Here is a 24,784-nt window from a genome sequence, read left to right as displayed (position 1 = left end):
CGGGAACCACCTTGTCTTTGACCCACTCTTACCATCCGCACTGCCTTGTCAAGTTCACAGTCATTGAATATTATAAGTGGTGATTTGCCGCCAAGCTCAAGGGAAACTTTCTTCAAGTTGCTCACAGCACAGCTAGAGGAAAATAAAGGGGAAAGAAGCCGTAGGCAACCTCTGTCTCCGCCCCCGCCTTCTTCACTTGCCAATTTAACCATAAGTGACCACTTGCCATGGAAAACATCACTGAGCCTCAGAACTATTAAGAACTATTAAGCTATTTATAGGGACATGGTACTGAGTACTTTAATCCTAGCATTCTGGAAGCAGAGGCAGGAGGACAGATAGTTCAAAGCTAGCCCTGCTACACAGAAAAACCCTGTCAAAAAGGGAAAGGGGAGGAAGGGAGGAGAAAAAGACCCATGAAAGAGTGGTGGTATAGGGTGGCAGCTGGGTGATGTGTGTGTGGGGTTCACTGTGCTTTTCTCTATTCTTTTGTAAGTTTTAGAAGTTTTCTGTAATAAAACATCTTGAAAAATTCTGTGGTCAAATGATAGAAAGTTTTATAGGTAAATTCACATTCTTTAGGAATTTGGTTCTATCAAGCTCTGCCAAGGAGATTCAGCTTCTAACCAGCCCACTAGAACCCTGGAGTGGTATATTGGTTTTCAGAAGGGTGTTGCTGGGGAGAGGGCTCAGTGTTAAGAGTAATTCCCACTCCTCCAGAAGACTAGAGTTCAGTTCCCAGCACCTAGATGGCAGCTAACATCCGTCCATAACTCCAGTTCCAGATCTGATGCCTTCTTCTGGAAGACAATATACAAGCTGTGGTGCACTTACCTACATGCAGGCAGAACACTCATACACATAAAATAAAAATAAATCTTGAAAGATAAAAGGAGTGTATTTTATTACTTCTCATTTTAAGTTGTTTTTTGTTTCAGTGGTGATGGTGATTAGGTCTTGCTCATACTCTACCACTGAGCCTTCATAAATACTCTTAGAGCAAATAAAATTATAGTTAGAAGAAAATGATCCTTAAAATCCTATTCCATGGCTCAGTGTCCACTGTTTTTATGATTTTGATATGTTTACTTTTGGTGTATGACCTACCACATCGTTTACCTTTTTTATTATTTATTTATTTTATGTGTATGCATGTATTGCCTGCATGTAGGTAAGTGTACCCATGTCATGCAGTGCCCGCTGAGGTCAGAAGAGGCTGTCGGATCCTCTGTGACTGCAGTTACAGACAGTTGTTAGCTGCCATGTGGATGCTGGGATTCAAATCTGGGTCTTCTGCAAGAACAACCAGTGTTCTTAACTGCCGAGCCATCTCTCCAGCCCCTCTTTTAGTTTTTTTAGTTTTTTGGTTTTCTTGGTTTTGATTTGCTAAGCAAGTACTTGACTGTGGAGCTATACCCTCAGCCCATGGAGCTAGTTTTTTGTTTTGTTTTTTCCTTATATATGAGTGTTTTGCCTGCATGTTAAGTGCACCACATACATGGCAATGCCCGCAGAGGCCAGAAGAGGGCATCAGATGCCTGGAACTGGAGTTACAGGTGATTGTTAGCCATCATGTGGGTGCTGGGAATGGAACCTGGGTCCTCTGCAAGAGGAACCAGTGCTCTTAACTGCCAAGCCAACTTTGCAGCAGCCTCCCATGGCTCTAGCTTTAGTTGTAGGTACTACGAAGTCTTATATTCAGATACCTCAGTATTGTGCAGTGATAGAGCAGATTCCTCTCCTTCCTTTGATGTCATTTTTCTCACTCTAGGTTTGGTTTTGGTTTGGTTTGGTTTTATGACAGGGTCTCACTATGTTGTCCTGGATGGCCTGGAACTTGCCATGTACACCAGGCTGGCCTTGAACTCAGAGATCCGTGTACCTCTGCCTCAGAGTGCTGGAATTAAAGCTGTGTACCACCATATGTGGCTCCACTTTGGTTTGTGACGGGGTCTAGCCCAGGCTGCCCTCAAACTCTGTGTAGCAGGAAATGACCTTTAACTCCTGATCTTCCTGATTCTACCTCCAGAGTGCTGGGATTGCAAGCTTACACCACCACATCTAGTTTATGTGGTTTTCGGACTTGAACCCTGGGCTTTGTATATGCTAGGCAAGCAGTCTACTGACTGAGCTACCCCTTCAGCCTTGGTTTTTCTTGCTCTAAAATGCTGTGCTTAAACCAAAGCAGAAGCCATGTTGTACATTCTCTTTACACTAAGTTAGTAGTACCTCTTCATGATCTGTTTGCCCACAGATGTAGAACCAGTGAAACCAAGCTTGCGGATGTCAGGATGCTCAGAGAGGCGCTGTCCTGCAACACCTCCTATAGGTTAGGGGACAAAACACAAGTGAAAACATGACTCAGATCTTATGATGAGGGTAGGTTTGCATTTGTTGAAGTAGATTCCTAAACTTTCATTTAAACCTGAGTTGAACATTTTCTGCATTAATTACAAGCTGATTAAAATAATCTTCCATGCAACTGTCAGCCCCCAAAATATTGATAGATAAGCCTCAGTTGTTATCTTCTCAAGTACTTATTGAAAATCAAAATGGCCCACCTTAGGACGGTATTACAGTGCATTCCAATCCCCCTTACTACCTCTCCACACACTAGGGCTCTACTCTAAGAGTTTTACTACATGCTAAGTATATGTATGCTTCGTGAACTGTATTTCGCTTTAATGCAGTTAATTCATGCTAAGACTGCAGTAGGAAAACAAGTCCTTAGCCCCCCTTGAGCCATTATTGGTCAAGGCAGGGGGATCTCCCCGCCCCGGGGGGTCTTACCTGAGCCAGGAATGATGTTGATTACCCCCTTGGGAAAGCCTGCTTTCACTGTCAGCTCTGCAAACTTCAAAGCAGTCAAGGGCGTGACCTGGCAGAACAGACTGCAATTACCTTCCTCAGACCTTGTCCTGTCCTTACCCAGGCCCTGCTGCCCCATGTGACTACACGGGAGCTCATTTGTGGGTGTGGGTGTGGGTGTGGGTGCGGGGCATTCATGTGTGTGTGTTCACATAGGGAGGCCACAACAGGATGTCAAGCATCTTCATCTGTCTCTCAATTTCCACCTTAAGGCCTTCAGACAGGGTCTCTCACTAAATCAGAAGTTCCAGGTTTTGGCTAGGCTGGTACACAGGTTGTGGGATCGGCCTGGCTCTGTCCCTCATTGCTGGGGTTCCAAGGACATGCAGCCATATCCAGTGTTTTGTTTTGTTTTGTTTCCAGCCTGGAATTTGTTATGTAGAGCAGGCTGGCTTCAATTTCACAGAGATCTGCTTGCCTGATTCTCAAGACTAAATGCGTGTACAACCACAGCCAGTCATGCCTAGCTTTTTATATGGGTGTTGAGAATTCAAACTCAGGTTCACATCTTTGCAGAGCAAGTGTTCTTACCCACTGAGCCACCTTCCCAGCCCCCAATGGTTCATTTTATTTGTATTTTATGTTGCTTTATTGGGGTTTTTTATTTAACAAAATTTCAAACTCACAGAAAAGATAGCAAAATGGTACAAAGAATTTCCCTTATATCCTTTACCCTGATCCCTCAAATATTAACCTTTTACTGCATTTCTTTTAGCCATACCAGTGTTGTCTTAAATTAGTACTTTTTTAGTTAAGTCTCTAAATATGCAAGAAGATCCATTGAAGTATGGAAATCAGATTCTGGAATCTCCTGTTTTAAATGACAGATAGGAAATACACTACTAACGACTCACATTTAGCATAGGTCTAGACAACAGTGCTCTCAGTCTGCATGAGGATCAGGGGGCTGAGGGTTCAGAGGTGCATCAGAATCCTAGGGATGAACAGAGACTCCGACTCTGATGGCCAGGGGGGGATATCCCTCTCTGTCTCTCTGTCTCTCTGTCTCTCTGTCTCTCTGTCTCTGTCTCTCTCTCTCTCTCTGTGTGTGTGTGTGTGTGTGTGTGTGTGCCCTCTCTGGCTGTATGTGTTTGTGTGCATGTGTATACGTGTCATTGTGTTCCCCTTAGTTGCTCATCTGCTTCCTGGATCTTGCCATGTCTGGAAGTTTACAGTTCTGGCTATGTGAATTCACAGACTGCACTATCATTTTAATTCATACTACCTTCATAAAATGGACAAGTGCCTGAAAGAATTTATACAGAACGTGTACAACAAAACCACAGCAGTCAGAGAAAGAGCTGTGACCCCTGCTAGAAACAGATGCACGACAGCCATGCAGTGAATGTTAGAACATGGCCTCCTGGAGACCTTTGAGGAGAAACTGGTCTAGATCATCTGAAATTACCCAGAAGCCTACTAAACTAGTGTGTTTAGCCTACCACAGCACTGTAGCTGAAGCAGGGACTGATCCTCAGCCTGTGCTATGCCCTGGAATAAAGCCATCATGGTTAGAATAACATTTAAAACTCTGCTGAAGCTGGGTGTGACATCACAGGCCTGCAATCCTAGCTCTCAGGAAGTAGAGGCAGGAGGATCAGATGTTTGGGGTCATCCTCAATTACACAGTAAGTTCAAGACCAATCTAGGGGTGGGGTGTGGGGGCCTGAGGCCAGGGGCGAGGCAGGATGGCGCCTAGAGGAAACAGCCAGAACACGGCCAGACTTGTTTTGATGAATCACTGATTGGCTCCTGTCATTTCCGTGCATCCTGGCAGCGAGTGATCACCCCGCGAACACAGTGCTGTGCTATGGAGAGGAGATTGTATGCTCAAGTTCACCTTTAAAATGATTGGACACCTGGTTGGGGAGGGGATTTTCCTTTGTGGTTTTTGCCTTTATAAGCTCTGTAAACACCTGCAATAAACGAGTTCCTGGTTGTCTCCTGGGGAGGCTGCGGGTAATGGGCGGACATCGCACTTCCCTTTCCCGGCTCCTGGTTGGGGCAGAATCCCCGACAGTGGGGGACTGGAGAGATGACTCAGTGGTTAAGAGCACAGTTTTTTTGTTTGTTTGTTTTTGCAGAGGACCTGAGCACTCACATGGTGACTAACAACCATCTGTAACTCCAGTTCCAGGGACACACACACACACACACACACACACACACACACACACGCACACACAGGCATACTTATATAAAGGCAAGACACTCATACACATAAAATAAAATTAATTTAAAAAGACCAACCTAGGCCACTTGAGACTCTGTTTTTAAAAAGAAAAAGCTTGAAAGATACTGTAGCTCAGGCTCACAACCATGAAAGAAAAAAGATTTTATAGCACTAATAGATATTTTGAGAACTACCTGGTGTATTTTTTAAAAGAATTCCCTTGATATATATATATATATACATGCTTTTAGGCCCACTTCCCAAGATAGCTATGCATGTGAGCCAATGATTTTGCAGATGATAATGTAATGTTGCAATGTCAAAGGTTGATACCTCTGACCTTATACAAGTGCCATAATTATTAGGTTGTTTTGTATGCTTTCCCCTCATTTTCCATAGCTTTGCAAGATTTTTGATAATTAAATGTGAATGGGGCCAGAGAGATGGCTCATTGGGTAAAAGCACTTGCCACCAAACCTAATGACTTGAGTTCAATCTCAAGATCCCACAAATAGCAGAAGACTGACTGCCCAGAGTTCTCTATATGTGTTCTCTCCTCCCTCTCTCTCTCCGTTTATTTATCTTTATTTTATGTGTATGAGTGTATTTCCTGCATGTGTCTAAGTGCACCATGTCAGTGCAGTGCCTGCAGAGGTCAGAAGAGGGCATCAGATCCCCTGGAACTGGAGTTATGGAAGGTTGTTGGCTGGGTTTTGAACTTGGGTCTTCTGCGAGAGCAGCCATTGCTCTTAACTGCTGAGCCATCTCTCCAGTCCCCCCAACCCCCACACAGACAATTTTTAAAAATGAGTATCTACCAATGATATGAGGAGCTGTTCATGAACTGCGGAAGGACATGGTATACAATCTTGTTTTTGTTTAAAGGCATGCTGTTTATAAATGCATGTCTGCTCTGAGTTTGCACTCTGCCCCCTAGCAAGTCTCACCTGCGCTGGCTTGAGCACCAGGGTGTTTCCTGCGGCCAGGCACGCTGCACTCTTCCAAGCAAGCATCATCAGCGGGTAGTTCCAGGGGATAATGATGGCACAGGCGCTGTAGGGAGAAGGTGTGGACCTCAGTTCCCTCAAGCCCCGCCCCTCGAACCTCAGTTCTCTCTCTAGAGTTGCTCAGAGGCACTCTCCTCGTCTTACCCAAGTGGCTCCTTCTTGGTGAAGGTCAGGTTGCGATTTGGACGGGCCTGGTTGATTGGAATTGTAGAACCCTAAAGGAAAGAAAGGTTGATATGTGTTTTACTAATTCAATTTGCTAAACTTAATCTCAAAGAATATATTTTTCATCCTCTCATTGTGTCCTAGCTAATCTGAAAAGGTAGTGTTCTGCTTATAAGAAATAAATCCCAACAGAAGAGTGAATGTTTGTTTATCAAAGGACAATATGCTCAGTCAGTAAAGTGCTTGACAAGCAAATATAAGGATCAAAGTTGGAATCTCCAGCACCCACATAAAAGCTGGGGATGGTCGCACTTGTTTGTAACCTCAGCACTGAGCACACAGAGACAGGAGGATACTAGGGCTCACTGGCCAGCCAGGCTCGCTGAATCAGCCAACTCCAGGTTCAGTGAGAGATCCTGTCTCAGAAAATTATGTGGAGAGTGATAGAGACACACACCCAGTGTCAACTGCTTGTCTCCACACAGATGCACACACATGCATCCACAAACACACATGGATATGGGGGGGGGGGAGAGGGAGAGGGAGGAGAGAGAGAGAGAGCGCTATGAGGTACAGGAAATAAACATAGTTCTAATGTAGTCACCCTCACCCTCCATTCCCTATTCTCCCACATGCAAATTGCCAGCCCAGTGTCCTTTCATCTTTCCTTAGTACATACTGGCAACAGCACTGTGCCCAGATACAATGCCGTGTCTCCTTGTCTCCACAACAGATCCAGATGGTGGATTGTGGGTGTAAACATGAAGTGTTGCAAAGGGAATCCTCTTCAAAGTGGGCTGACTCTACTCAGACAAGGACTCTTCTTGTTTTTGTTTTTATGTTTTTGGGATAGGGTCTCCCTGTCACTCTGGCTGGCCTGGAACTTGCTATGGAGACCAGGCTGGTCTCCATCTCATAGAGATCCACCTGCCTCTGCCTCTGGCGTGCTGGGACTAAAGGAGGCATGCACCACCATGTCCAGTCACAAGGACTCTTTTACTCTTTCTTCCACCCCCACTCCTCCTGTCTTCCTGCTCAGAATGCGGCTGAAGCTGCTGGCACTGCAATGCTTATTATGAGATCATGAGACCCCAATAGAAGTGGAAGTCACACTAGTGACTAGTAGGAGGCTCAGTGGAGAGAGAATGAGAGAGAAGGGGCCTGCGCCTCACATGCTAGTTCGGACTGACAGCCTTTGGACTCTTTGGAAGTGAGAGAAAATGAACTTCTTACTTGAGTTTTCTATTATATGCAGCCAAACTGAATCTCAACTGACTAAGAGTAGTGATTTTTTTTTTTTTTGGTCTTTTTGAGACAGGGTCTCCCTGTAGTCCCAGCCTGTCTGACACTCACTATGTAGACCAGGCTGGCCTTGAACTCACAGAGATCGGCCTGCCTCTGTCTCCCAAGTGCTGGGATTAAACGTGTGTGCCACCACACCTGGCCAGGAGTACTTATCTTTAACTGAAGCTATTCATTTGTCTGGTCCCCTAACATTATTGCTGGTGCTGATACAAATGTACAAACTTATCTGAAACTCGAAGGACCAGGTCTATTTTGGAATGCAGAATTCTTTAGACTTCAGATACATAATAAAGGATGCACCTCTTATGTCATCTGTCACCTGTGGGATGCCCAGGGACGTCCTCCATAACCAGACACATTCATATCTACTCAACGATGCAGGAATATTCACTCTAAATGATAGATTAGATTGATGCCCATTTGGGTCAGGGTTTGGTACCAAATGAGTTTGAATCAATCATACAAGTTAATTTTGGGGTTTTGGTGTGATTTGTCTTTCATGATTGAGGAGGAGAGATGACCCATCATTACTAAATGCCTGTAAATGGCTGAACTGTGATTTAAAAAACAAACAAACAAACAAACAAAAACTTGATGTTTTTTTGGAACTTGGTTGTTTGCATGTTTCAGACTCGCCCTGTGTCACCAGTTTTCATGACTGCAGAACTTGCTCTCAATCTATTTTGTGATGATTTCAGCAGAAGAAACTGAGGCATGGAGACGTAAATGACAAAGCTGAGGTGTAGATGTAGGTCTATGTTAAGTGGCAGCAATTCACCCAGATAAGAACTATTTTCTAGTCTCCTTAGCAGATGACAGTAGCCAATGGGAGACAACACAAGGCAGGGGGAGGGTGGGGACATTTTCTAAAGCTCATTTAAGTCTCTGTCCTTTCCCCCCCTCTGTAGCCAGGAACGTGGCTGTGATAGCAGGGGCTGCAGTGGCCACTTTGAGTCTATGAGCAGCAAGCACACTGCTCCGTGCTGTTGGTCCTGTGCTCCCTTCTGTAACCTCAGTGTGATTCCAAACAAGATGGAAAGTCAAGGACTGACTCCCAAAAGTTGTTCTCTAACCACCACACACACACACACACACACACACACACACACACACACACAAGAAAGAGAGAAAAGGAGAAAAGGGCTCATGGGGGGGGCCCTGCCCCTCTGCCATGTTGGGACACAACATCGCTCCTCTCCAGAGGACACAGCAATAAGCTGCCATCGCAGAAGCAGAGGCCAAACCTGCTATAAACTAAATGTAGTCCCTTCTCCATCAGGAAAAGCTGTGCTTACCTGAATTTTGTCACACCAGCCAGCGAAGTATCGGAACGTCTGCACAGACATCCCAATGTGAGTCTTGAGAGCCAAGGTATAGACAGCCCCGGAGTCCAGCGCCTCGATGGTTGCCATCTCCTCTTGATGCTCTTCCAGTAGGTCTGCCAGTCTGCACAGTCAATGAAAGAATCCGCTTAGCACTTACTGATGGAGTCCTACTAGCTAGGTGTACTAGCCTCGCATACCACACAGGCTAACACCCCAGGGCTGAGAAACCATCGGTGAAGCCAGAGGGACCAGACCCTCACCCCTGTGGAGTTCATAGTACAGTAGGGAAAAGACAGTAAGCAAGTTATTGCACACAGTATTTCTTTCAGGTTTTTATTACTGTTTTTGCAGCTCTATGGATTAGAACCCAGGACTTCACACATGCTAGGCCAGTGCTCTACAACTGAGCTACAGCCTAGCTCTTTGCTCAGGAGTCACAGAGACATCAAGGGGTCCCCAGCATGTGCCCCTGTGCCTCCTACATATATAAGAGTAATTGTTGAGCTACACAGTCACAGACAGGAGGTGGCTCAAAGGAACCAGCCACAGTGGGGCAGCCTCGGATACACAGTGTGACCCATGCCCCTGAGGACTATCAACACCTGTGGGTTTCTGGTTGATAGAGAAATATCTGCATCTAACTGAAGAGGACACAAAGATACACGGACTGAACTACAGATGCCACAGTGGAGTTCCCTAAAGTGTTCTATTTCTTTAGGAGGGTGAGTGAGGTCTGTGGGGTGACCCTGAAATAGTCAAAATGCATCTTTTGTATTCGCCTCCCCCACTGTGTCCTTCCTCCTTGGAGTGGTTCTATTGAGTAATTCTAGGGTTGGGTTTGACACTCCCCCTCCCCCAGATGCTGCTCCTGGATCTCACTCTAAGAGATGTGTTAACTCAGGTCAGGTTTGGCTGTAGATAAGAGGAAAATGGGAAGAAGAATTATATCTACTTCTGCCATACTTACTCATCTGTAATATTCTTCTTGGGCCTTAGCAATTTTTCTCCTTCCTACTCATCCAGGAGATTTAAAATTTGTCTCTGAAGGGCTGAAGAAATGGCTCAGCAGTTATGAGTGTGTACTGCTCTTACAGACAACCCAAATTTGGTTCCCAGCACCCACATCAGGCAGCTCACTACCACCTGTAACTTCAGTTTCAGGGGATCTGATGACTTCTGGTTGCCATTGGCATGATACTTACATGCATAAACCCACACTCAGACTACACGCAGATACACATAATTTTAAAAAATCTTTTTGAAAACAAGGTGTGGGACATTCCTCATGTGCAGTTCTGTCCATTTTCCACTCTGATCCATGATCTTTGAGGATGACCTTAACAGCCTGTATCACTTGGCCACTGAGAAGTACCTCAGGAGAGTCATGAAGTGTTAGAGGACCTGGCCAAGGGGTTAAATCCCCCCAGGTCTCTTATGGGTGCCCCCCATCTAAGACAACTGTATCATGTGCTTCTGTGCCTGCAGACCACTGTACACTGCTTTTCTGTGGCTACACATCTTTCTGGGTTCTAGTCCCCATTTCTTCCTCTGTCCCTTCAGACCCAAAAGGATTGGCAGCTTCTCCCCACTGCTAGTCTTGCCTGGGGCACTCCCTTAGCCTTTATGGAAGCCTTGATCCTCACCCACATCTTTTTTTAAAAATATTTATTATTTTTATTTTATGTGTATGTGTATTGCCTGCATGTGTTTAAGTGCACTCGTGTGTCGGGAAATGCCCGCAGAAGTCAGAAGAGGGTGTTGGATCCCCTGGAACTGGAGTTACAGCCAGTTGTTAGCCACCATAGGGTTTCTGAAAATCGAACCCAGGTCTTCTGCAAGAGCAGCCAGTGCTCTCTATGGCTCCACTTACATCTTTCTACGTAGTCCTAGATGAAACTTTTTTCTCTAAGTAGGATCTTGACTGATACAAACAATAATACAAACATCAGGAACTCCTGTGAGATTTCATATGATTCAAGTAACATAAGATATGTCATGTAATCAGTGCATGCTAGATAGACTGCCTTGCAGGGATTTTTATTTTTTTAATACTTAATTGTCTTTTTGAGGCAGGGTCTCCCTGTAGCCCCAGCTGGCCTGGAATTCACTATGTAGACCAGGCTGACCTTGAACTTACGGAGATCTGCCTGCCTCTGTCTCCCGAGTGTTAGGATTAAAGGCATGTGCCACCATGCCCAGCTATTATTTTTATTTTATGTGCATGAGTGTATTGCTTGCATGTATGTTAGTGCACCTATGTTGTACAATGCCCGAGGAGGTCAAAAGAGGGCACTGAATCCCCTGGAACTGGAGTTACAGACAGTTGTTAGCCACCATGTAGGTGCTGGATTTGAATCCGGGTCCTCGGCAAGAGCCATCAGTGTTCTTAGCCACTGAGCCAGCTCTCCAGTCCCTTTGCAGGAATTTTTAAAGCTTGATCATGTTAACCAGTATCCAAAGGTACCAGCCGCTCTTCTAGAACACATACCTGTACATCAGTCTTCCTCGCTCTCTGGCATTCATCCTTCCCCATTCACCACTTTCAAAGGCATCCTTGGCTGCTGTTACTGCTTTGTCAACATCTGCTAAAGAAGCGTAGGCCACTCTGCATATTGTCTGTGTCAAAGCAAGCAAAAATTGGTCACCCAAGGGATTTATCCATAGGGCTCCTAGAATTAATATTCTACCAATAGTGAAAATAAGGAATTACTTATAAAATTTAAAATTTTCCATGATGGAAATGTTATCCATCCAAGGGTTTTAAAAAAGGAAACAATCTGACTGAAAACTGTGAACCTGACATTGGTATACCTCATGCCTCATTTCATTCTGGAGAAACATATTTGGGGCAACTGTACAGTTCTTTCTCAAGGAAGCGGGATTGTCATGAGTTTTCAAAATCTGAAATCTGAACACCTCCCCCACCCTATAGAGCTCTTTGCAGAGGGATCTTCCATTGTGTATAAGTACATCTGTCTAAATTCATCATAGATACATAGTTTATAAAAATGGTTGCTAGAGTTCACAATAGCCAGTGCCAGAATTGAATAGTTGAAGCAATGCATGGAATATTTTTGCATGTGCTTGAGGGCAGAGTGCTAGAGTCAAGCAACCTCAGCCTGCCTCATGCACAGCCACATAAAGAGGAAGTTCATGGCTGCTGGTCACTGCCCTCTGCCATTACTCACCGATCCATCTGTCGGGTTGACAGTGTCGTAAGTCTCTCCATATTCAGCATCCACGAACTGTCCATTTATGAAACACTGATATGGCATTTTTACTGTCATATCATTGACCTCCTTTGAAACCTGAGAATTATAGTAAAGTCAGTAGCTTTCTCAACTTGATACCCAATGGCAATAAAGAAATGTATTCACTAACGCGGAGGGAGAAGTTATGTCGGTGGGATTCTAGCAACTGTGGGCAGAGGGACAGGTACAGATGAGATGCATCAAGATGCCTGGGTGGCAGCCGAGGCCGGAAGCGCTCCTCTGGGTCATTCCTCACAGGGTGAAAAGCACCACAAAGGCTGCGGACAGCGCCATCTAGCGGCAGCCTTGACACAGCGCCACCATCGCTGCAATTTCTACCTTTGAAATTCCGTTATGAAATTTTTTTCTTTTTATGCGGGTGCTATTTTATGTTTTCTCCCCTAAGTTCCTCTTTCTTTGTTAACCGCTGCCTGAAGTGTTCTCTCTGCCGCTGACGTGAAAGCCGATTGAGGCGACTATACTCCCACAAAGCTCAACAAAATCGGGAGGACGCATACCTGCCTCCCACTGCAAAAACACCCTTCAGAAGCGAAGACGTGAAGCATTCCCAAATGCGCAAAAACGGAGACAGTGCATTGCTCTCCCAAGCAACCCTCTGGGACGAAATGACAGGACATTAAACGGTAACTTGAACCCACAAGAAGAGGAGACTGGGGGCGGGGGGAGCTCAGTGGTGCTGCACAATCATGAAAGACCAGAGGTCCGTTTCCAGCATCCATGTAATGCAACAAGCCAGATGCCCTAGGCACCCCTAACCCCAGTTCTGAGGTGTGTGGAGACAGGAAGATTGTTGTGGCTTGTGGTTTCCATCCAGTCTGGCCAACAAAATGCAAGCCCCAGGTGCAGGGAAAGACCCTGGCTTAAAGAAATAGGTGGAGTGACAGAGGCGGACAGCCAACACCTGATGCCCTCTTCAGACCTCTGCTCTTGCGTGTGCACGTGCACATGCACGTGTGTGTGTGTGTGTGTCTGTCTGTCACACATAATTAAACAAACAAATCTGGAATCCCATGACAATACTAAGCATGGTTGTGTGGAAATGACTACACAGGTAAATAGACCAACAACAGAAAAAGCATTTCTGTTTTAACCTTTCCTTCCATCTGGTTTTGAAAGACAGTTGTACAAAGCAATAATTATAGACCTTGTGGTGGGCTTGTAGCAAATGTAGATGAAATTCATGTGAAAAATAATAGCACAAATTTGGGGGTATGGCACAGATCTACACAGCAGCAAAGTGTTTCCGTACTGTTGGTGTTACATTGGAATTAATCTGAACTAGGTTGCTTTAGGTAGAAATGTTCATTGTAATCCTCAGGACAACTGCTAAGAAAATAAAAGATTTAGTGAAAGAAATAATGAGGTGAAATGGCCTCCTGGGCAATACCTACCAACGCCAAGGAAGGCAGCAGAGGGGAAATAGAGAGGAGAGGTACCAAACAAGTTACAGAGTGAGTGCAAGTGACAGAGTAAAATAAAAATCTGGTGTGTGAAACGATGCTACCAAGAAAGTGAAAAGAAAATGCACAGGTCAAGAGAAAAACTCACAAATTCACATCTGATAAGGACTGAGGGTCCAGAATAGACAAAGGACTTTGCAACTCTACAAAAAAAGATGCACAGTTTAGGAATGGACAAGGCACTTGGGTAAACATTCCCCCCCCTCCCCAAAAATATACAGATGCCCAGCAAGTGCCAGAAAAGATGTTTAGCAGCATTGGCCATTAGGGAAAGCAAATCGAAATAATAATGAGGTACTACCTGACACCTGCTACAACAGATAAAAGAGAAAAGAACAGCTCTTGTCAAGGATACAGAGAAGCTAGAATGTTCCATTACATTGATTTTGGGATTATAAAAGGGTGTGGCTACTTTGGGAAACCATTTGGCATTTTCTGAAAAAGTTAATTTAGAGTTACAGTATGAGCCATCCATTCCATTCCTAGGTGTATGCCCGAGAGAACTGAAAACATATGTTCACATAAAAACTTATATCTGATTTTTTATAGCAGCAACATAACAACAGCCTCCAGGGAAATCACCCAAATCCTCACATATTAACTAAGGAGTGGATAAAAAGACCCTGTGGTATAGCTATCAATAGAATATTATTTGGCCAGAAAAAGAAGTGGCAATGTCTGCTACGATGTGAGTGAACACTGAGCGCAACCTTATGTGAAGTGAAAGAGGAGACACAGAAGAGCACACATGTATGACTGTGTATGTAACATATCTAGGATATGGCAAATCCATAGAGAACAGAAAGGAGACTACAGTGGTTAAAAGCACTGGCTGCTCTTGGCAGAGGACCTGGGTTCACTTCCCAGTACCCACATGGTAGCTAATAACCATCCATAATTCCAGTTCCAGGGGATCTGACACCCTCTTCTGACCTCTGCAGGCACTGCACGACATGAGTGCACTTACACACATGCAGGCAATACATTCATACACATAAAATAATAAATAAAATATATTTTTAAATTCTTTTGGTCTTTTATGAGACAAGGTCTCCCTGTAGGCCCAGCTGGCCTGGAACTCACTATGTACACCAGGCTGGCCTAGAACTCACAGAGATCCACCTGCCTCTGCCTCTTAAGTGCTGGGATTAAAGGCATACACCACCATGCCTGGCTTTAAAAATTTTTTTGAGACAGGGTCTCACGATGAAGCCCCAGATGGCTTGGAACTGAATATGTAGACCATTCCAGTCTGGTCTTGAGCACACAGGGATCTGTCTGTCTCTGCCTCCCAAGTGCTTGGATTAAAGGCATGTACTACCACGTCCAGCTAAAACATTTTTTTTACTTATTCTTATTTTTGTCTGTATTAGTCTTTGCCTGCATGTAAGTGCATTATGTGCATGCAGTGCCTATGGCGGTCAGAAGAGGGCATCAGATCCCCTGGATTGGAGTTACAGATGGTTTTTAGTTGCCACATGGGTGCTGGGAACTAAACCTGAATCCTCTGCAAAAGCAGCAAGTATTCTTAACACTGAGTCATCTCTCTAGTTCCAGAAATACACTTCTTTGGTCTTTTTGAGATGGTATCTTCCTATAGCCCCAAGCTGACCTGGAATTCTATGTAGACCAGGGTAGCCTTGATCTTATAGAAATCAATATGCCCCTGCCTCCTGAGTGCTGGAATTAAAGGCATGGGACACCATGACTGGCCTGAAATATACATTTTTTAAAATATATTTTATTTATTACTTTCATTTTATGTGTATGCGTGTATTGCCTGCATGTAGGTAAGTGCACCCGTGTCGTGCAATGCCTGTGGAGGACAGAAGAGGCTGTCAGATCCCCTGGGACTAGAGTTACAGACAGTTGTTAGCTGCCATGGGGGTGCTGGGATTCGAACCCGGGTCTTCTGCAAGAACAGCCAGTGTTCTTAACCGCTGAGCTATCTCTCCAGTCCCACATTTTTAAAGGGCAGATTTTATGGTATCTTATTTATACCTCAATATCAATAAAGCTTTTTTTTTTTTTCCAATACTGGGCATTGAATGCATATCCTGTGCATGCTAGGCAAGTGTTCTGTGTCTGAGCAATACAGCTAGTTTTAAAAGGTTATAAGTGTGACACAAATGGATGAAGGGCATAGATTCTTTTGTAGTTATGGATCTTAATGATTGAGAGTTGAAACAGGGCCATTGAGATGGTTCAGTGGGTAAAGATGCTTGCCACTAAGCCTGACGACCTGAGTTTGATCCCCAGGACCCACATGGTAGGAGAGGAGAAACAACTCTTGCAAGTTGTCCTCTGACCTCCACACTAGCTGACGGTAAGTACTCCCTGACAAATAAGTAAAAAGATGTTAAAAAAAATTTAGAGTTGAAACATCAAGGAGACACTTACATAATCCACTACCAGCTCCGCCTCTTGGTCCTCCCCTCTCAGTTTCCGCACAACTTTCTGAATGAAGTCTCCAAACTTGGTGGCCATGTAGACCTCTTCGTTCTGCAGCTGAAGCCCACCACACTTCTGTCGGATCTCTTCCACCAGCCTTAGAGGAAGAACCAGCTCACATTATGCCCATTTAAAAATAGGTCCAAGGACTATTCACTAGTATTGGTCAACTTGTTTTGAATGGAGACCTCCATGCCAGTCCTGTTCCCACCCTACAAGATCTGCTGTGAGGATGACCACAGATAAGATGGTGGGGAAAGGACATTAGAAATTTGTCTGGGAGAACAGTTTGTTGGTTTCCTTGTGATTATAAATAAATCAAGGGAAATATTTTTTAAAGATTTTTATTTTTAATTATGTGTACATGTGTGGGAATATGGGAGTCCAGTGCCCATAGAAATCACAAGAACCAAACTCCATCCTCTACAAGAGTGTTATGTGCTCTTGACCACAGACCCATCTCTCCAGCCCCAAGGAAAAATATTTTAATTACTAACAAGACAGTAAGGGACACATAAAGTCTGTTCCTTTCAAATGACCTCAAGGAACAAAAAAAGGCAAAAGGCAACTTCCTAACTGGAAATATTAAGACAATGAATGTCATGGAGAATATTTTCTGCAAAGCACCTGCAAGACAAAGCCATCACTTGTTTGTATTTCATGTTTAACTTAGTTACTAGCTAGCACCCACAAAAGGCCAATATAATTTGGAAGTCCTTTTCAGTCCTTTGACTTCCTTAGCTAATTGCTGGTAGCTGGCCCTTCTTCACTCAGAAAGAAATGGAAAAGTCCATCACCATCGTGGCCCTGTAGTCATGTATTCTCTGAAAGACATGAGGTGCTTATAAGGTATCAAGATAACAATAATGGAGGATAAAGATAAGTCACATACTCCCACGTGGAATGACTGGTTCCTGTAGGTATCTTGCTAGCAATGAATAATTATAATGACAGTATTGGGATCTTTTTTAAGCTAATTAGAAGTTTCTGGGAACTATGTAACTCTAATTTAAGACTCAAACCTCTTGACTGGTGATAATACTATATGCTCTTGAAATTAGTATTTGTAGTTACTAGAATCAAAGCTCCAAAGAAAAGGATTTTGTTCAGTTTCCAACTGTATCCCCAGTTCCAAAACTGTCTTGATACATATGTAGTAAGTGTTCAAAAAATGTGTTAAAGGAATGATGTAAAAATGAATACAGGGAAGCCGTGATGGCGCATGTCTTTAATCCCAGCACTTGGGAAGCAAAGACAGGTGTATCTCTGTGAGTGCGAGGCCAGCCCGGTCTACTAGTGAGTTCCAGGCCAGCTGGGGCTTCAGGGAGACCCTATCTTGAATAGACCAAAAAAAAAAAAAAAAAAGAATATGGGGCTGGAGAAATGCTTAGCAGTTAAGAGCACCTGCTGTCTTGCAAGACCCAAGTTTGATTCCTAGCACCAACATGATGGCTAACAACTGTCCCTGACTCCAGTTCCAGGGGAATCTGATGCCCTCTTCTGACCTTTGCGGGCACTGCACAACACAGGTGCACTTACATACATGCAGGCAATACACTCATACATAAAATAAAAATATTATCATCATCTGTTGCCCCGTGTCTAGTGAACTGCTACACTGTGGCCTAGGAACCACTTCCCTCACCTTCTGTTCCCTGCACATGCCTCCCTCATCTTCTGTTTCCTGCGCACACCATCAAAGGCCTGCACAGCCCCCGCTTGTTTCCTACATGTCTCAGAATCCCAGTGACTCAAAGAAAAAAATGTCTGTGCAAGACTCTGCACCTTGAGAGTCCTAGCCCACTGTCCTTGCCAGAGAGGAGGCTGCTAGCACTCTAGGCCCTGCGCCCTGCTGCAAACCTCGGTAGAAAAATGCTCACTAGGAACAGATTGACTTTCTCTTGTTAAGTAGCCCAACAACCTCATTGTAGATCGATTTTACTGAGCACTTTGGCAGGGGCTGGTAGTGAAAGGAAAAATGTTGGAGGGAAGGAGGAGTTTAATAACATCGGAATCCTTCTGGATCAGGCTGCTGAGAAAATTCCCTCCTAGCATTCAATCCCATCCAGAGCAGCTCTACTTCAGTGCCATATTGGAAGATACTTGGTTAGACAAACTTTATTTTTTTGAGACAGGGTCTTCCTGTAGCCCCAGCTGGCCTGGAACTCACTATGTAGACCAGGCTGGCCTCAGTCTCACAGAGATCTTCCTGCCTTTGCCTCCTGAGTGCTAGGATTAAAGGCATGCACTACCACACCTGGCAAGACAAACTTAAAAGTAGAAATCAAGGGGCTGCAGAGATTTCTCAGTGGTAAAGAACATGTACTGTTTTTGCAGAGGATCTGAGTTCACTTCCCAGCATCCAAACTGGGCTGTTCACAACCACCTATAACTCCAGCTCCAAGAGATCTGATGTTCTTCTCTAGATTTTGGGTACCCATACATACAAGGCATTCATTCACACACATAAATAAGTGATAACCTTTCTTAAAGTTGAAAACAATTAGAAGCATTAAAGCTGATATGAAATAATTTGGTCTGCACAAAGAGAAAGAAACAGACCTATGTGTACAGCCGTGGAAACAAAAAACATCAAGAAAAGAGAGAGCTGATAGGCACATCCAGAACGAAGCATACAGATTTGGTTTTTAAAGTCAAAGTCCCTGGGGAAGCATGTTGTTCAGAGGTGGTGGCTTTACCTCACAACATCCATTGAACTTGCTCCAGATTTAAAGAAGTCTGTGGAGTCTTCAATCACAGATACATTGCTTAAAATTCCAGCCCAGATGACCTGCACAAGAGGAGACATGTTTATGAGGAAGTACTGTGTAGACCCTGGGGCAGAGCCCTCTTTGCTCTTTACCTTGTAGACACAGCATGGTGGTATGTCAGCATCTCCTCAATGAATATGACAGGAGGTTAGCTGAGCCCCCAAGTCTCAGCCCTTGGAAAACTCCACATACATTGTGGGAGCTTTTGTCCTTCTGGCTGGAATAGAAACCACCCTGAAGGTAGAGGGCCTGGGTCCCTGAATGGCTCCATCCCCTAGTTTCCACGCCTCAGTCTCACCCCACCCTCCAAGCCAGCCTAGAACCACCTTGACTTATTTAGGAGAAAAACAAGTTATATGTACTATGTTTGAGCATATAGACCTGGGAATTGATTTACCACGACTTATATGAAGACTTCTAAGAGACAAAGTTGCAGTCCTATTGCTCTGAAGACAATCACACCAGCTACCAGTATGCATCAGTTTTCCCAGGTAAGAGTCACATTAAGGACATCGCATGTTCACCTTGATGATCTCTGCCACCTTCACCTCCTCAGCTGTAAGTTCCACCACCGATGTCTCGCCTGCTGAAAAGTACTGGGAGGCAGGAATCATCTTTCCATCTTCAAACTGCAGATTTCTCACCATCAGCTATGAAATAGCAGCAAAGCAAGCTAAAAAGTGAGGATTAGGACCCTCCTAGAGTGAGGCTCGAGGAGGAGTCTAATGTGTTATAAGGGTATGACGACCAGCTTATTTGGAGAATACAGAAAGAAATACAGCTTAAACTCCTCCCCTATGCATAAAAGGATGGAATGACATAAATGCACCAATGACATGCAGTGCCCATGGCAGACAGAAAAGGGTGTTGGATCCTCTGGAACTGGAGTTACTGACAGTTAACCGCCATGTGGGTGCTAAGATTTAAACCCAGTTTTCTGAAAGAACAGCCAATGTTCTTAACCTCTGAGTCGTCTCTCCAGCCCCAGAACTAACATTTTAACAATGGCAGAAGAAAGGAGAGCAAATCTACAGGCAGACACATGTCACAACGGATAGACAGTAGCCAGGGGAAAGTGGCATTTTGAATACAGATGCTGGGACTCAAGCCCCTTAAAGTCTCCACAGAGTCCCACCAAAGACATCTCCTCTGCCACCAGTGTGTGATTACTCATTCTGCTTGGTGCATTGTAGATGTGTGTGCTGAAGTCTTATTTTATTTCAGAAGTCCTGATGGAGGTAGATGCCATTTTTATGCCCACTTTACTGATGAATAAATAGAGGTTAAACGAGGTTAAATAATTTGCCTAGCGGCACCCAGTAATAACAGAGGAGGCTTTAACTTTTTTTTTTCTTTTTTTTTCTTTTTTTTTTTTTTTTGGTCTTTTTGAGACAGGGTCTTCCTGTAGCCCCAGCTGGCCTGGAACTTGCCATGTAGACCAGGCTGGCCTTGAACTCAGAGATCCGCCTGCCTCTGCCTCCCAAGTGCTAGGTTAAAGGTGTTCGCCACCACACTTGGATAACAGAGGTGGCTTTAAGCCCCAGCACCAGCTGGACACAAAAATCTACAGTATTAACAATGGGTTTTCCTTAATAATTAGAAAAGATACATAGGTTACAAATCCCCCTTTTGGTCTTTTCACTAGGAAGCTGTCTGATAGGTTTAGAGTCAGCTCACACAAGCTTAGTAGGCTGCACTTGCCTAGGGAGGCCATGGCTCCAAACTTGGGAGAGCCAACATGGATTTCACCAGATCTCCACAGCCTCAGTGGAACGCAGACAGGAATTTCCCTCTCTGCTTTTCAAACAGGGAAAGTGAGGCCCAGCGAGAAGAAACATCCTGCCAAAACCAATAAGGAACATCCCCCTCTTCTGACTTGGTCTCCAGGTCTTCCTGTGGCCACCCAGGACACACTGTGCAGGCCTGTGTGGCCATCCTGAGGAGCCCCGTCTTCATCAGGACACAGAAACAGCACTCATTTCCAGAGAGAAGTGGGACACAGACACCATGCGCCTCCCACCTCCCAGTGAAGGTGGGATGAAGCTTTTCTGAACTTGACAACCAGGGTTAGAGAAGGAAAACAAGAAAATGACTTTACAGATGGCCAATCCGAACACTCACTGTGTTCCCATCGTTACCAAAAAGAACAAGTCCATTTTTGGTAACAAGACCAGGCTTCTTGGCACCTTTAATTTCCAGTGGTTCTCCAGCAGGCGCAGAGCTGCTCAGTAATGACGAGCCGTAGAAAGTGACCATCTAATAAGAGATCAAACCCGCACTGTAAACTTAGGAGGCAAAGCCACTCCAAGGTATGCAAGCATCACTCCTTGCAAAAACACTGAAGATCAAGTAAACTATAAGAATGGGGAAGTACACTTTTATACACATAACCATAATAATAGGAGACAGCATATCAAGCATCAGTAGAAATGGAACAAATAGTCGGCAAATGTGTGACAACAAAGGAGATGGCTCAGTGGGTAAAGTGCTTGCTGTACTCACATAAAAAACTGGCCATGATGGCACATGTTTAAAATCTCAGCCCTGGGGAGCAGAGACAGGAAGATCCCAGAGGCTCACTAGCCAATTGGTCTATCCAATCAGTGAGCGCCAGATTCGGTGAGACACTGTCTCAAAAACTAAGGTGGAGATGCTTGAGAGATGGTCTAACGGTTAAGACCATTGGCTGCTCTTACAGAGGACCTGGGTTCAGTTCCCAGCACCCATATGGTGGCTAAGAACCATCCTTAATTCCAGTTACAGGTGATCTGATGCCCTTTTCTGGTCTCTGCAGTCACTGCATGTAGGGGTCCACTTACATATATGCAGGCAGAACATTTATACACATTAAAAAAGAAGCCTGGGCATGGTGGTGCATACTTTTAGCCCCAGCGCTCAGGAGGAAGAGGCAGAGGCAGATGCCGACTGAGCTCTGTGAAATCAAAGCCAGCCTGGTCTATATAGTGAGTTCCAGGCCAGCTGGAGCTACAGGAAGATCTTGTCTTAAAAAAACACTAAGGTGGAAGAAGATACCCATTATCAACCTCTGACCTCCATACACATGTGCACATATATGTATGTGCACCCCCAAACACATCAACACATGCATATACACACAAAAAATTTTTCAAAAATGTTCCACATCCAAGTGATGTATTAACCATGAATTGAAAAAAAAAAATTTGAGACAAGACAGTATGTAGACCAGGCTGGCCTCAAACTCACATCTGCCTAGCTCTGCTTTCCAAGTACTGGGGTTAAAAGTGTGTGCCACTATGCCTGGCCCATGCATTCAAATTGATAGAAAGGTGACAGATTTTTTTTTAATCAGTCTTTTTACTATAAATGTGGGATTTGTGGTGTGTGGGGAGGTTTTCGGGTTGGGGTGCAGTGCTTGAGAAAGAACCCAGCACCTCACACATGCCAGGCTGTCACTCTACCATGGGACCCTGGGGGGCATGTAGATGCCTTCAGCATAGAGCGATAAGGGCAAGGCATGCAGGCTGTTCTGGGGATCAGTTCAAGTAAACAGGCCTCTCGTTATGTAGCTCTGGCTGGCCTAGAACTTGCTATGTAGACCAGGTTGGCCTCAAACTCACAGGCATCTGCCTGCCTCTGCCTCTCATGTGCTGGGATCAAAGATGTGCACCATCAAAATGGGCTTAATGCATTTGATGTTCACACTAACTCATAGCTTGTGAGGAAGGCTGTATTATCAAATCCCATTTTACAGTGAGGTGGCCGAAGGCATGCAGTGGTTAAAGACACCAATCCAAGGATACTCAGCAAATAATGGAAGAACAGAATTTTAATGAAAATACTCATAACCACACCACTAAACTTCCTCTCTTGGGCATTCAATATTTCTCTCTCTCTCTCTCTCTCTCTCTCTCTCTCTCTCTCTCTCTCTCTCTGCATGTGTGTGTATTGCTGTGTTGTCAGTGTTTGTCCGCTCCCGCGCTTTCATCAGAAAAGTGCAGCCTTCCGAGAAGCAGAGGCTTCACCCAGTATCTGCTTCACCCTGAAATGCCTCATGCATGTGGAATCAGGAGGAGGGTCATGGGACCTGTCATGTCTGAGGAAGAAACCAGGGGAAGCCTACACTGGTTTGAAATATCTCTTACAAAGCTGGTATATAGCCAGACCTGGTGCTGTGTGCTTGTCATCCCACTTGCTCAGAAAGCTGAGGCAGGGGGATCACAAATTTGAGGCCAGCCTGAGCAACTTGGTGAGACCCTTTCCTTAAATAGAACACGGGGCTGGGGTGTGTAGCTCATTGTTAGAGTGCTTGCCTGACAGGTGCCAGGACTTGGATTGAATTGCCAGTGAACACACACACACACACACACACACACACACACACACACAAACACACACAGCTTGTATGGGGGAAGTGTATCTCCAGTGAGCATACCTGTCCATTGATCTCTGCCCAGGCTCCAGGCACCTTATCATGACCTCGAATCCAGTTATGTAAAACTTCAGCAGGCTGATCCCAAGATATCTAGGGAAGCACAGACAAGAATGTGAGTCCCCGAGGCTTCAGCAACATTTCCCTCCATCCGAGGCAGGAATGGGGACACATGGGGCCAGCTGGCTTAGAGGGGCTTCCTTTGGGCTGGGCTACAGTATATTGGGAAATAGTCAAAAGAAGAGGGCTGTGGAGTTGGCAATGCTTATTGAGATATAAATACCTCAGCGTTTTCCTTTTTCTGGATACCTTCATATGTTGCCCCCTCTTCTGGTTGGGGAATTCGAGGAGCTTTTCCATCAGCTATGAGTTGGACTGCTTCTACCTAAAGCCAAAACCATCAGCCATGTTACAGCTCAATGATCCACCAGGACATGGTCTGTCTAAGTGAAGTTCTTATCTAACAGAATGACCGTACACAAATCTGTTCAGAAAGTCAGGCTGTGATGATAACTACCATTCATTTCTTTGGGTCCGCATACAGCCAAGTACAGAGTATGGCAGCCACTTTTTTCAGTTATCCCTTGCAAACACTGTATGAATTCTGCAAGGTGGATACCACAGTCCTGCTTTACAGATGAGGAGTCTGTAGTTTAGGGAAAACTTGAGCAGCTAGCTCTAGATCATAGAGTTTAGCTCCGCAATGTGTCCAACCTGTGGTCCACAGGCTGCATGTGGCCACCTTCGACCAAGGACAGCTATGAATGCAGCCAAGCAAAACTATAAACTAACTTAAAACACCAAGATTTTTTTTGCAACTTTTTGATAACTTTACATGGCACTCAGGTGTAAAGTTTATCAATGACAATGCCATTTGATAATGTCAAAGGTTGGGCATGCTGGCTTATAGGTGTCAGAAGCAGGATTTACACCTAGCTCTGTCCACTCCCAGCATCAGGCCTGCACTCAAAAATGACTCCCTCGCCAGATGTGCTGGTGCATCCCTTTAATTCCAGCACTTGGGAAGCAGGGGTAGGTGGATCTCTGTGAGATGGAGGCCAATGTGGTCTATATAGCAAGTTCGAGGCATTCTGAGGCTGCAGGGAGACCCTGTCATAAAATAAACAAAAACAAAACAAACAAAAAGACTCCCTTGTTGGGGCTGGAGTTTCAGACAGCTGTTAGCTGTTTTATGGGTACTGAAAACTGAACCCAGCTCCTCTATAGGAACACACAGTGCTCTTAACTGCTGGGCCATCTCTCTAGTCCCCCTCTTTAATTTTAAGTATTTTATTTATTTTTTAATAATAATTTATTGAGAATTTCATACATGCATATAAGGTGTTTTGATCAAATCCATGCCCACTCCCTCCCCTCCAACTCCTCCCATATCTCCCCATCACTTTTTTTCTGATAACTTCATGTACTCTTTCTTCTTCTTTGATTTATTTATTTTTATGGGGCCTTTGGCTACTCTAACATTCCCCCCTCTGAAGAGGTGACCCCAAAATCTTTTAAGGGTTAGATACAAGCTCCCAAATACTTTTGACGTTTTTGATCTTTGGAACCGAGTATA

General features: G+C 44.6%; 1 protein-coding gene across 2 annotated transcripts in view; it reads right to left on the bottom strand.

The window, feature by feature from the left end:
- Positions 1-24,784, bottom strand: part of Aldh1l2 (aldehyde dehydrogenase 1 family member L2) — a 63,700-nt gene that overhangs the window by 13,034 nt on the left and 25,882 nt on the right. For both annotated transcript variants that reach the window (XM_008843137.2, XM_029568353.1), the window contains exons 5-18: positions 23,492-23,593; positions 23,212-23,301; positions 20,919-21,053; positions 19,322-19,447; positions 18,726-18,817; positions 15,976-16,123; positions 12,032-12,151; positions 11,332-11,459; positions 8,814-8,964; positions 6,193-6,263; positions 5,989-6,094; positions 2,791-2,878; positions 2,230-2,323; positions 33-132 (exon numbers count right to left, since the gene is read on the bottom strand). In XM_008843137.2, coding sequence (XP_008841359.1) covers positions 33-132; positions 2,230-2,323; positions 2,791-2,878; positions 5,989-6,094; positions 6,193-6,263; positions 8,814-8,964; positions 11,332-11,459; positions 12,032-12,151; positions 15,976-16,123; positions 18,726-18,817; positions 19,322-19,447; positions 20,919-21,053; positions 23,212-23,301; positions 23,492-23,593 — 1,551 coding nt within the window. The remainder of the gene's footprint in view (positions 1-32; positions 133-2,229; positions 2,324-2,790; positions 2,879-5,988; positions 6,095-6,192; positions 6,264-8,813; positions 8,965-11,331; positions 11,460-12,031; positions 12,152-15,975; positions 16,124-18,725; positions 18,818-19,321; positions 19,448-20,918; positions 21,054-23,211; positions 23,302-23,491; positions 23,594-24,784) is intronic.

The sequence above is a fragment of the Nannospalax galili genome, unplaced genomic scaffold (genome assembly GCF_000622305.1).
Source record: "Nannospalax galili isolate Female #2095 unplaced genomic scaffold, S.galili_v1.0 scaffold39, whole genome shotgun sequence".
Taxonomy (NCBI): domain Eukaryota; kingdom Metazoa; phylum Chordata; class Mammalia; order Rodentia; family Spalacidae; genus Nannospalax; species Nannospalax galili.
The sequence above is the reverse complement of the archived record's forward strand: the minus strand, read 5'-3'. Positions and strand labels throughout refer to the sequence as shown.